The sequence below is a fragment of the Anguilla anguilla genome, chromosome 6, assembly GCF_013347855.1.
Source record: "Anguilla anguilla isolate fAngAng1 chromosome 6, fAngAng1.pri, whole genome shotgun sequence".
Taxonomy (NCBI): domain Eukaryota; kingdom Metazoa; phylum Chordata; class Actinopteri; order Anguilliformes; family Anguillidae; genus Anguilla; species Anguilla anguilla.
Genome location: NC_049206.1, coordinates 17,289,965 through 17,304,119, shown reverse-complemented (window position 1 = coordinate 17,304,119; position 14,155 = coordinate 17,289,965). Strand labels below are relative to the sequence as shown.

At 42.4% G+C, this 14,155-nt stretch overlaps 1 protein-coding gene across 3 annotated transcripts in view; it reads right to left on the bottom strand.

The window, feature by feature from the left end:
* Positions 1 to 436: 436 nt before the first annotated feature.
* The window catches only part of LOC118228992 (nuclear receptor subfamily 5 group A member 2-like), a 47,632-nt gene continuing 33,913 nt past the window's right edge, over positions 437 to 14,155 (bottom strand). For 2 of the 3 annotated variants that reach the window (XM_035420594.1, XM_035420593.1), the window contains one exon: positions 437 to 2,356. In XM_035420594.1, coding sequence (XP_035276485.1) covers positions 2,109 to 2,356 — 248 coding nt within the window. In that variant the 3' untranslated portion in view covers positions 437 to 2,108. The remainder of the gene's footprint in view (positions 2,357 to 14,155) is intronic. The other variant, XM_035420592.1, reaches the window with a different exon arrangement.

The following is a 14,155-nucleotide window of genomic DNA, read 5'->3' as shown; positions in this document are numbered from 1 at the left end:
ACTTATTTCAAGGCTATAGAATCAAGACAAAATTATATCACCGAATTATTTATTGAGGCGGGGGGAAAATAAAACAAAAAAATAAACTAACGTTTGTTTTTGAACTGGAAATGAATATCTAAAGAAAGAGAAACCAGAGTGAAATGATTAAGTGATTTTTAAAAATTTAAATTGAGATTAAGCGAGATCAAGTTTTGAGAGCCTCACAACAGACACCGGTCAAAACAAAAATGCCCAACAAAAGGAAATCTGGTATTTATTTCCCTTTTCCGGGAATCACTACTTTGACATTTGCTTTGCCACAGTGTAGTGCGTATAAAATAACTTCATATAAAAAATATGTTAAGACTAATAATTGATGTATTTTCTGCGTATTTTAATTCGCATCGGCATGGAGAAAACGAGGAAGATTAAATAAGGACTCACAGACTCACAGTGTCACTACATGTTCATAACACTGATATGTAAGATTGGTTTGTTTTATTTTTGAACACCACACTTTGTTCGGTCGCAGGCTTTGGTCTACAGTTGACAGAGGCAAAAACATCTTTTAAAGAAAAGAAAGAATTAGTGGGAAATTAATTTTGTTTATTATGGCAGTAGAGGAATGTCCCTTTTTCTATGCCCTTCATATGAATGAAAACAGAATACTATTTAATAATTTACCACAAAAAAAAAAACCCCAATGTATTTTACAAAGCTAAAGTAAACTGTTCACAGGTTTAAAAAAAAACCAAAAAAAAACCTTTCCTCATAAGATGTGCATCTGCAGAACGACCAAGAGGAGCACATTACTTCTCTTTTACAATAATATATTGTTGTGTATTCATTTTTGGCGAGGCTGTGTTTGTGTTATTCAGGTAAGATGCAGTACACCGCATGCCCACAGTATGTCGTCTTCTGTACAGACAGGAATATTCATACAAAACAGAGAAGACTTGTGGCCCCTGCTGACTGTGTGATGTCGCGACACAGCCCACACGTGCGTATTCTGACTCGAATAGTACATAACTCTGGTGCAGAATGACTTAGGTGCTTATTTTAAGGGTATGCTTATTGTGACTTGGTGCATTTAAACATTTGCTTCTGATATCTACCCTTCAGGCTTGGTTTTGCAGAAAAAGGTGTGTAACATCCACATTCCAGTGTTATGTATATTCTGACCTTGAACTTGACTTTGATTTCCAGTTGATTAACATACGCAACAACTTCAGGAATTATCTGTGACCAATAATAGGAAGTTCATTTTTGTCTTTAGCAGTAGCAATCCATTGGTTTCAGTAATGTAGACTACGTTGTATATTATTATTAGTGCTGAGTTGCGTAAAACAAAGTAATCATTACAAAGACAACACTTTTAACTTGAAGAGGTGCACAATGTCACATTTTCCATCTGTGGGTGTGTGTAAGGATGAGCTAATTGAATTATTTTAAGTGCAACAATGGTGGACCACTCAATACAGAGTTATGTGTGTATCTAAAGCCAGAATATGTATATCTCTTATGTGCTTAAGTTGAGCCCTATGTCCTGATTGTTAGCATATGTGATGTCTTCATTAAAGGAGATGGAGGCAGTGAGAGCCCCTTCACTACACTATGAAGACAAGACAAACTGAGCCCAGAACCCTAAAAATGAACCAAAGGTCTGTTTCTGAAGACTTGGCACATTTTCATGCCTGCAAGTGTGAACAACCAGCAAACTAACAGTTCTCTGTCCTCTTCCAAACCAAGGAGACTGAGAGTCTCTTTGAAACTGATCAAGTGTGAGAAGTCCCTAAGTGCACAGTTCTTTTGGGTTTGCTTGTTCTTTTATTCGTTTCAGTCAATCAGTCTCAACAAATCCCTTCAACAGCCTTTCTGAGAAGACACAAAAAGTCATATTCTTCGTCTTCAGTGAGGTCTCTTGCTGTTCACGGTTGGAAACACTGCAGTCGCTCACAGTTAATCCAGTTGTATACCCGTCTGATATCCAGGCATCCCAGATCACAGCGTCACCTTTTTCGCGGTGTATCCGTGGGGCTGTGGTGATGTTTGGAGGGGGGAGGTGGAGACACAGTACTGGGGTCTGGGGAGGGGGGGGAGGTGGTGGTGGTGGGGCGGGCGGGGCCTCAGGCACGCTTGGCGTGCAGCATCTCGATGAGCAGGTTGTTGCAGGGCACGTCCCCGTTCAGGTGCTTGTAGTACAGGTACTCCTCCGCCTGCAGGCTGATGGCGCGGATCTCCGGCAGCCTGAGCAGGAGCTGGCCGAACTTGTCCGTCTGCTGGGGGTAGCTGCACATGGTGTAGTCCAGCAGAGCCGCGTTCACCTGCTCCTGCACGCTCTCCACCAGGTGGAAGTTCTCCACGCTCTTCACATCTTGAGGGAGGGACAGGCAAATAGAGACACTGTCAGCTGTCACAAAGCCACGCAGTGTGTGGCATTCCACACAGCTGCTTTACAGTCCATATCAACATACTTATCTCTTCCACACAATGACAACTACTACAGTGCAACCACACTCAAGGACAAATGCCAAAATAATGAACTACATTAAATAACGACTAGAAGTGGAATCTACTATAAGTAATGTGATTATATTTTACATGTGAAATATTCTCTTCAGTATTTTCAAATTATTTCTATAAAGTGAAAACATTTTTGTTTTTTTCATTTTTATTTCAATAATTTTAACAATTCAATCAATTTTACCCTTTTTAAGTAAAAAAACACACAAACAGGTACTCCTGTTTTATACTGCAATATTACAAAGCTTTTAATACATTATTATTTACATTATTCAAAGGGATAGCGGAGAGCTCAAGGAAAGGAGAACATATACTTAATAGATATGTGGGGATAGATCCACATATATTCCAAAATTGGTGCACACTTCCTGTGGTCTTTCATACATTTTTCAGACTACAGTATGGGGGTGAGAATGGGAATGCTTACTCACTACATTCTGAGGAACCCTGCTTGAATACCTGGACTGCACGCCACCAACAATTATGAAACAATTCAGACAATACTAATGAACCAGCTGGCATGCCTGCGCACTTCCTGAAATAACCTGTCATGTGACTGTTGCACCTGGAAGAGGGAAAGCATCACTGACTAATGAGGTCTGGGGAAGAGTGGGGAGATCCCTCACAGACAGTCTATGTGGGGGGAGAGAGGGGGTGTTCTCCCTGACCTCCCCATGGCCCTCACAGGCAAACTCAGGCCAAACCAATCCCCCACTCCCCCCCCGCCCCCAAATTAAAATACAGTCTCCTGCTGACAGTGATCAGAGATATAAATCTCAGTTACGACCTGACCCGTCAACTGAACAGAGTAAATCTGGAAGTAGCATAAAAACGATCATTTTTTAAGGTCCTTATTATGCAATACATAGATACTCTTTGTTATCACTGATGTGAAAAAGTGAGCAGCAATGGAAAGGAGTCACAAAAACACATCTCCCTCTTTAATTACATGTCAGACCCATCTAAAATCAAAGAGTTGGGAATAAGTTTCCAATGGCATGATAAAAAAAAAATCAGAATTTGAAAACACAAGATTAGTAGTTTTATTTTTGAAGAGTAGTTTTATTTTTGCTAACAGTTGTCAACAGCAGAGAGGTTATTATTGTACTGTCTTATAATGTTTTCTCTTTAGATGCCCATGTAGAGAAAATATATATTCTAATGAGATCCCACGTGCAGTTTGTATTACACATGTCTCTCTTAGAAGAGGTTGGTTTTCTTTCCTTGTTTTAGAAACCTTCCAGTATTCCTGTCTACACATCAACAATAGTGTAAAAAATAGAAACAAATGTTACACAAAAAGCACAGTGTAACATACATATTATGCCAATAAATAAAGGTTGATTTGATGCAAAAGCAATTTCTATGAGACATGGTCCATGCTTAATAGATTAAGCTAAAATATAACCTCAGAGATACATTTACTTCATTATTTCATTGTTAATTCATTATCTTACTGACAGAAATAATAATGTGTAAAACATTAGATATCTCTTTGGCATCACAGGGTTATTGTTTCAGTAGTTAGGGGCTGCCAGCATGAAAGACGGAGACTTGGGACTATAGGCAAATACTTTTTCCTTTTTTTCCCTCAATAAACCTAATTACAGCAAAATTATGCAAACAGTCAGTTTTAATCACTGATTATTATGAGGTCACAACAATTCAATTTGTTTCCGAATGAACTAGTACACCAAATAGGTTATCAGGCTTCCGTGGCTGTTGTGTTTTAAATGTATCCATTGGTGCAAGGAAAAGAGTGACAGCTAACATCTCTGATGGATACAGAAAATTATATTACCAAATAGGCTATCCAGCAAGAGTCTGGCTGTAGCACAGCGTGGTACCAATCCCTTTCCATCTCTCCGGTATTCACTCTGGGACTAATTATCAACTTTTACATGAAACAACCTCTCAGCAAGCCCACACCAGGGGTGGTGCGTGTTTCGGCACCAACACTCAACCCTAAGGTCTTGTGCAGTAAATACTGTTCGTTTGAGGAGCGATCTGTGCTACACGATTGACCCTATACATCCGTGCGCGGAATCAACATGCTGGAGTCGTTTTCTCTTTTAATCAGGGGGAATTTATTAAAACAGCTCAGCCATTTCACCACAGCACATCTCTTACACTGCAGATCCCAACCCCAACACCTCCCACCCCACCTCCCTAAACTCCCTAAACCGCTTTCTGTTCATGTGGAGGCATAGCCAGTAGTCAGCTCCTTCTATATCTTGTGGAGGCTGTAAGTATATCAATAAATTAATGAGTTACCATTTAGGTGCTGGGCAAACTACAATGGCTGACTCTGTTTTCTGAACTGTGTGTATTTTCTGCAGATTAATGAAATGCAGTAAATAAGATTCATCTGATAGTAAATAAAACATGCGTAAATCAGGGGTGGTATTTTCTCAACGCTACAATTCATATTGTGATGTTTAAACACACACACAAACATACAAATACACACACGCACACGTGTGCATGTGTTTACACACACATACAAACACATGTACACATGCTTGCCCGCACACACGCACACACCCACACACATATTTAAATCACATTGCTTGAGAGAAACACAACCAAACAAACTGGGTGTAAAATTTGATGCCAACATTTTAAAGCAGAGATGCTGATTCGTGGGCTGTGACCTCCTGTTCTCAATAACAAGTCTGTCTAAACAAAAACTGCTCAATAGATTTAACTGCAGGCTTTTAAACCTAAAGCCGAACAAAGGATTCACCTGACGAGCGTTAGTTAGCCAAGCCAGAATGCTGTTAAGTGCATTGGGCTACATTGTTCCCAAATGGTTTGTGTAAAACAGCTGCCTGCTCAGGTCAGCAAGCCTTTCTCAAGACACTTGGAAGTGTTTGCAGCAGAAAGTGTTTAGCAAGACCTCTCTGGCTATAGGGCTATTAAGCTGACAATAATCTTTTATGACACACCACAATGAGCCATGCTATAAAGTTTAGTTCAGTCAACAAGTTTCAAAGATACGGTCAGTCAAAATCACTAAATCACAAATATTCACAACGGTTTTTACTTGAAATATTAGGGATTTTTGAAAAAGTGAAAAAATGCAGGGGAGTCATTGAGGATGAGGGATTTTAAAAGGTGATACAGGAGAAAAGTCTTCAAAATCGGCAAGAAAGTATATTGAGCGAGGGGGATAGGTATTTTAAGAAATATTTTGGAAGAACAATTTTCGGAACCATCTAGCAACACAACTCGTCATGCCACCCAAAAGAAGTGACAGAGTCGGAGCGCTGATCTGTTGAGTGTGAGATAAGTGTGGTGACCCATAGAGAGGGTTCCTTCACAAACATTTTTTTCCACACTGGGGCCGTTGTCCGACAGGTCCCTGCCACCCACCCGCCCCCCCCTTTTCCCCAACCCCCTGTGGGGCTGTTGCCGTGTACCGCAGGAATTCGGCAGCCATGATATCTGTGCCTCCCGCTGAGAAAAATACCCCCGTGCGCGGAAAACAAAAACAGCGCTGTTTGAGCTGGAGCGCGGCGTGATTTACAGTCGCACATTGTGCCGTTATCACCTGCGCTATTTGCTCTGGGTTTAGCCATTTATCTGCTCGTGCCGATCGGATCCCATCCTCAAAGGCCGCCTGCGCGATTGCAGGGGCCCAATGAAGGCTCCGCATTACACAAACACCATTGAGAAATCCACAACTTTGCGTCCCCCGCCGGGTGATTTATTGTCCGGCGAATGTAGCAAGGGATGCTTTCATTTGTCTGGGAACTGAGCCACTCGCAGGAGGACTTCCTGTTTCAAAGTTGCATGTCTGATATATTTTAATAAATCACCTTCCCCCCCCCCCAGAGCTTGAGAATAATTAGATTGTACAGCTCCATTGCTCCATTGGCATGCTCTTGATCGTGTGTGTGTGTGTGTGTGTATACAGGTTCACAGGTGCTTCCCAGTATTCAACATTATAAACAATACAGCGCTTTTTCAGGTATTCACTTTGTAACATGCATCCTTTTTATGCCTGGCAAATATAAGTTTGTTTTAACCCACACAAAAAAAATAATAAATAAATAAATAAATAAATCAATTCTGGGATGACTGCACATTTCTGTGGAAGCCTGCGGCACAGTGCTTCAGGTTAATCTTGTAAACAGAACTGTCAGAATTAGGAAATGAACACACTTTGCATCGAATGGTATCAAATTCAATAATACATTCAAAATAAAATATCAAAAAAAAATACCAGGATTGAGGACTTCTAAGAAATCAACTGAAGAGTTGGAGTATACTGTGAATTAAAAACCATTCCTTAATATTTTTGTTTTGGATAAAATTGATGGTGGGGTTCCAAATGGTCAGATGCTACTTAACTAGTTGAATGAATGCTGCACACTGGTTTGGCCTTATTCATAACATGCAGTCAGTAGTCTTTATTTTCTAGTCTTTTATGCTGGGTTTGTGAACTGTGAGACTGTGTGTGTTTCACTGCGTGTGACTGCATGCCACAGTGCTTTCATCCTGGCCTCCCCCCAATTTCTAATGCTAGTATATCATGTGTAAAAAAACAAAAAAAAAAAACAAAACAAAAAAACAAAGCCCAGATATACAAGCTATGTCAGAATATGTCCAGATAGCGTTAAGGTTCATTTTGCTGTGGTCCGGTCACCATGAACCAGTGGCCAAAGCACCTAAAACACGGCAGACAAAGGCAACAAAGAAACGTGACCATTGGGAATATATTAAGTCAAAACGAAGCTCTGAATTTTCTGCTGGACAGGTAGAGGAGTCGAACCGCTCGCCCCAAGGACAGGTCGCATCGCTTGCCGGCGGAAAGAGGGGGGAAAGCGGGAAAGAGCCTTTGGGTACGATCGGGAAAACAATGGAGCCTCAGATAAACCCCGCTAGTTAGAGATGCTAGCTGAAAGGCACTCCATATCCTCCAGAGGGGGGAGGAATACATATTCACATCTGCATCTGCTCTTTCTGTGCCCAATGCGAGCGCTATTAAGAGCTAAGCGCCTGGTACGGTATGTATGACCAGGGCATTATATAAACATGAATGACTAAAAAGACCTCAAGCTACTGTGAGGGCTTTTTTATGCTTTAGCCTTTCAATATAAAATTAACACTTTAAGAATGTGTTTTCATTTTCATTTACTGTTCATTTCATGTCTCTTTAATTTCTGTTAATGGTTTTTAAAATATATATTTTTTTTACATTTTTAACCACTCCTCGATCTACTGGCTACAAGCAGAACTCATAACTAAATCTTTGAGTCACAGCTTTCCAGACATATTGGTTTTTATTAAACTGGATCTTGGTTCCATGTCAAAAGTCTCACTGTTGCTCAAGGGGAATCAGCTCTGTTTTCGTTATTTGTGACCACATAATGCATCAAAGATTTTCTTCTACGGCATTGCATTTAGGACCACTGTCGAGATAGAAATCCCAGACACCTGCATAGGTAGTGAAAGGAACAATAGCACCTGTGAATTCAAGGGGGTTCAGTAGTGTGGTATTAGCCATATGTTATTAGCTCTGAGGCCCACAGGTCCTGTTTGAAAACATTCATACAGAGCATGTCTGCCTGTGTAGAAAAGGAGTGGGCTGTACACCAGGTGATCAGGCCAATCCTGATTCCCTTTAGTACATCAGTGTCTGAAGGCTTCATAAATTCTGGCTCCTTTGCCTTTTTCAAATTCAAATTATTAAAAAAAATAAAATATTTTATCCAAGTTCTCAGTACTCTTTCCAAAACCAAAAAGCTGAGCCCCACTATGATAAACATAACATTAAACCAGAAAAAAAAAAATCTAAAATTTTAATAGGCTGTCATTTTTCGCTGAGTTGTGACATCTAATTTCAAACAAACTTTTGGATTCGAAAGTTCCCTCAAATTTACACGTGCCATCTACTTTCAGAGAGCGAGAATGATCTCAAAAACACATGCCTCATATGGAGAATGTTAAATAATCTTCAGAAACTTAATCCACCATTTAATCCATACAGCCACAATGGGTACACATGTGTAATTGCACCAAAACATACGAAAGAAACTGGAATCAGGATGTGTTGTTGCTTGGGAAAACAAATGCCAATGCGGTACCGAAGGTTGCTGGTGATGTCTGTCTAAATATGTCCGTCAAACTGTTTTAGAAGCCAGTGCCCTTCTGCTTTCTAACAGCTGTGCACTTCAACATAGGAGGCCAAAATGCAGCTCTGTAGAAACGTTTTATGTAAAAGCCTGACGTCTTTGAAGGGGAACAGGAGAACCTAAGAGCGGTCGTGTGGAAGGAAAAAATGTCAGGCTTGTTCTGTTTCTTCCCACCTGCTCCTTATTTATTCACCTCAGAGCGATCCTGGCCTCGCCAAAAACTGCTTTGCATTCAGCGAAGCTTTTTCACAAATCGTTTAATGTCTGTAAGTTCAGGGGGCATTTCAAGAGTCCTGTTTATCGCGAAATGACAGAAAATCTTTCGGGGGTCAAACATTCCCCGTCTTTCCAAGAAATCCTGGGGCTGCTCAGATGCCAACTGCTGTCAAAAGTGGCCACATAATGAGGTCATTAAAGCCAAGTTCCCATCAATATATTTATTTATTTTTTGAGAGGGAGAGAAATTTGAATTAATAATTCAACGGAGTGCCTGGGGAAGTGTATTCTTTGTGAGAATGACAGTTAATCCATAGTGTATTTTTTTTCTTACACATAAGCAAGCCCCCCCCTCACCCTACCACATCTGATGAAGAACAGAATCCCACTGACTAAAGATATATTGATGATTTACATTTCACTATAAGCCAACACATCCCCCCCCACCCAAAACATGTGAACCTCAGTCAAGTTTCCTTTATTCCATATCCACACCTCCAAACACAGTGTGGTCTTACTCTAGAGGGAAATGAACTGTGACGGGTTTGCAGCTTCGCATGTGCCGCCTGCCAGTCTGAGGTTCATTTACAAGAGAGCTGCAATTAACAGGAGGAGCCGTTTCACTACGCAACACGTTAGCACAGAAAAACCCGCCGACCAATTCCCAAGCAAATATCTTCGAAAGACTGGACAAAGAGCTAAATCCATTGGTCTAAGGATTAACAGATGTCCCCTTTTCTCTTCCAGTTAATTTGATTGTGCCAGTGAACACAGTAACAGAGAAAAGTGTTACGGTAATGACTTAATTCGGCCGTTCAGCTTTTGACAGATGAAAATGTTTCCTTGTGGCGGCTCCGATTACCAGGGAATTCTTCAGGGTGGACACATCGTCACCCTCTGTGACCCAAAAAACAGGACACCCTCTCATTATTCACGGTTTCTCCTGATGTAACCATCAACACCTAATTAGTTTTATTTTTATTTTTGGAAATGAGGCGATTCCGTGCCAAAGAAAACACGAAGCCCAGATTTCAGGTAGACGGATTCAAGACTGCAGCGCCAGTTATGGAATTCACAGAGCCACCCCACCTGCTCCCAAGCCTCCTCAGGCTGTTTGCAAGATAGTCAAGACAGACCAGGGCAACACATCCACTTCCTCGTGACTATGGCCAAGTTGACTGCATTGTGACAGTTCCATTATTTAACACCATCCCCCCAAATAAGGGAGGGGGACTTCTGTAATGGATTTAGCTTACTGCTAAATTTGTCAAGGGCTTACGGCCAAGTTTTATTGCCATTGCTGAGGGTTGCAGGTTTATGTTACAGTAACTCAAGACAATGAGTGATGAGAACCCCCAACCCCCCACTGACCAGGGGGTCTGTCTTGGCACCAGAGAGCATTGTTTCTTTAAATACAGTACGCTGGGTTTCCTGGTTCACTAAACAAGGGAGGTGCGACACGAGGCTGTGTCCACAGCACCTGTTGGACAATCCGTTCTGTTTCAGACTCAGAGTCTCAGGTTGCAGCTCCCCGTCGTCCGCAGGCACCCGATGACGGGGGCACAGCAGGGCCCAGGTGAGGGAAGCGGACGACACGCCGCGTGACGGTTCACATTACTTTTGGGACCCAGCGGGAACATAAATGCTGTGCTAGAGCCAGGGCTTGTGGCTGAAAGGCTATAGGCTACGTTCATAGACTGTGGCTATGTCATGCAGCCTTGATACTTAAAGTTTAAATGCATCAGGAAAAATCTATCTTCATGAACTGACAATATTTCCCAACATAATTAAATTTTGTTAATATTGTATTTTAATAATACAGGAACCTTAAATGTTCAAACCCAGGAACTACAGATGAAAACTACTACCTTTGACCTTTAAGCTAGCTCTGTTACAATGTACTGGATACACCGACAACCATGTTGAAAACTGATACAATGTTGATGGCAAACAAACATGTAAATAAAAAAAAAATAATGTCAAGACTTAATGCCAAATAACTCTAGTCTCACCTGTAGCGGGGATTTGTGGGGGGGGGGGGGGGGGGGGTGGGAGCTTCGGGGGCGGTGGGTGCAAAAAATTTCAGACCATCAAAGTTCCAAAAATTGAAGTTCAAGTTTGGTGGGGGTTGGGAGGGGAGGGCATGTGAAGGCTCGCTTCTTGTGCAAGACACTGACGGCCGGCCTAGCTGTCCGTTTCGCTGCGCAGGACCGGGGCAGGTTTATGGATGGCCACAGAGCAGAAATCTCTCCGCGGGATCAATACAGAAACACGAGCGGTTTTTTATGTAGGGCTTGTGCAACTTCTTATCTGTGTTTGCGTGCCGTGTGTAAATATGCCTTTTAGCGGCGGGCTGATCAATAGAAATCCTGACACTGGCTGTTGCTCTTTTTCCCTTCAGATCACTTGTGCAGGAGTACTTTAGCCAGGAACCGGAGTCTGTCAATTATGCTACTGTTACATCAATATAAAATTATCACAATTGAGAAATGGTTTCCTTTTAATGTAGATGAAGGAAATTGAATATGGAAATGAAATTATACAAATGTCTGTTTATTTATTTTCCCATATTAAATATAGGGAATTACAAAAATATTTGAAAAATATGTATTACTTTATCTTACAGTTATTTTGGTAAAACTGCTTGTGTCCAGAATTGGAGCCCGTGCTGCACGCTAACCATTTGATGCTTTGCAATTAACTTTGAAAGCATGTTAATTATTTTTATTTAATGAAGCCGTGATTTATTACAGCTAGCAAAATAAGTTTTACTTCAGTTCAGTTAATTAGAAAAGCAAATTGATTTGTAACTGTCTTCAGCAAAAGCATATCAGATTTGCACATCTGTTCCTACAAAAACACACATGCGCGTGCACACACCCACGCACCCACACACGTACACACACACATACAAACAAACACACACACGCTCACACACAATGCAACACATAGGAAAAAAATCGCCAAAATGCTTGTCGTTACATTTGATTGATAATTCCAGAGCAAATATCCCTTTGAAAACACCTGACATATCAGCAAGATGTACTGGACCGCTAAGTATTGGGGCAACGGCACGCTTCGTTCAACTGGTAATAAAATCCGAGCATTGATTTTCTGTAGCCGCTTGTAACTGTTATTGTTGATGCATCAATAGCCAAAAGAAAGTGTGGTGCTTAATAGGAGGCAGAAAATGTGGAAATATGGAATGCCCTCGACATTAAATCACAGGATCTACCCTGGTAATCGATAAGACAGTAACAGCAAGGGTCCCTCTCCTAATGTTTTATAATAAACTGCCAATGTGTAATAAGGACAGGGGAGGGAGATGGAGAAGAGCTGTTCGCAGGCTCGCTGTCTCCTAAATCAAGCACGCCAAGGGCCTTTTAATTTTTTTTAAAGGAAAGTGAACGGAAGTGCATCAATCTGGCGAACTACAGTTTTGCTCCCGTTTTCTCTGGGTTTGCAGTACTGGTGGAACTGAGCGGCTAAAAGCGAATGCGAAATTTTTTATTTGAGAATTGCAGACATCCTGAAACTGTTTAACAAAAGTGCTTTATTAACGCCTGCATTTAAATGCCTTCATAATTTGTAGTGCAATACTTTATTACTATATTAAAGTTAACAGTGTGATGCCTGTTAAAACAGACAAATCTAATTACAATGGCTGTCAATATTTGGCTTCGTTTGGCTTCAGTGCAATTTAAAATAAGTTTTGACGTGAATCAATAGCAAAGTTATTAAACATTAAATACCATATCCCCTGTTTTTTATTGCTGCCCACAAGTTAGACCTCAGGGGTTTAATTTCATTCCTTCACATTAAAAGGTTCAGTGTTAAATCAACTCTTACAGAATACATATTGTCCCAGCTGGACTCATATGTAATCCATTAGAGTTGAATTAACACTGGACGTTTTCCTGAAGAATAGAACAAAACTGTTCTATTCTAGGACTGTTTATGACCAAACCTGGCCATACACACACACCTTAGCTGTAGCAGGTCAGTCAGTCTTCACCAGATACGAGCCATGGAAAGGCAGCGAACATTTTCAAGGATCTGAATTTTCTTTCCCTTGGTCCACCTACACTGTACATACAAAGCACTGCATCTGAAGCAAGCACACACACCTGAGCCAGTGAGCCAGTGACTATTTCACACACTAAACATACTAAAGGCATCACAGTTCAACCGAAGAGCAAGCACTGATTGGAGGTGTATCTCTCACTGAAAGAAACTGGTACCATGTGGATGGCAGCTGCATCAAATGGGAGAAGTCAAGGCAGTGGGAACCTGAGGAACTTAAATCCACCCTATCCAATCGGGGATGAAGCCAACAGTGTTCCACCAATAGCAGTAATCAGCTGTTAATAAACCGAGGCTCAGGCCTGAACTTACGACTACAGGTCCCAGCCTGCAACAGCACAGCCTTGACCCCTCTCCACAGCTGCCTCTCAGCGTGGAGAGAGAGTAATGAGTGCGTGGCTCTTTAGCGGCCTGCCCTCAGACTCACTCCCCATCCACAGCACTTACGGCGGGGGCCTGGCTGTCCTCCCCCGGCTGCGTTCTGATGAGTCATGACAGCGCTGCTTCACTTACATTTATACACACCAGCACCTGACCTTAGACCTGGGATTATACAAACTCTCTCTCTCTCTCTCTCTCACACACACACACACACACTACACACACACACACACGCACGCGTGCACACACACACACACACACACACACACACACACACAGATGTCTAAAAAGACACAGATGCTGTCAGCCCCCTCCCTACCCCAGCCCCCTGCCTCCACACTTACCCACACACACACAGGCACACACACACAAACACACATACACAAGCAGGCCCACACACACACACACACACACACACACACACACATACACATTCATCACCTCATTGCTTACTGTGACACTGTAAGGACGCACAATCTGCCGATCCCTGGCTGACAGCCGGCTCACACAGCCGTAACGGACACACAGTGCCCGGGGAAGCCGCCAATGCCTGGCCTTCCCCCGGCGCACGCGGAAACGGCGGGTAAACGCCCACCCCGCCATTAGTCGGGCCGTCGATGAAGCCGTCAACCCGAGAGGAAGCGCAGAGCCTTCGTTTCCACGGAGACGGGCCTACGGGCCTGGCCAAGGCGAACGCCCGATCCCGGGTCAAGTGCTGCCTGACCCCCGCCTCGCCAGCGCTCGCCTGCGCCAAAGCGCCTCTCGCACGGGAGGCCGCGACTGATCAAGGCGGCTCCCGCCTCCTGACAGCGAACCCTCAGTCGGGGCCA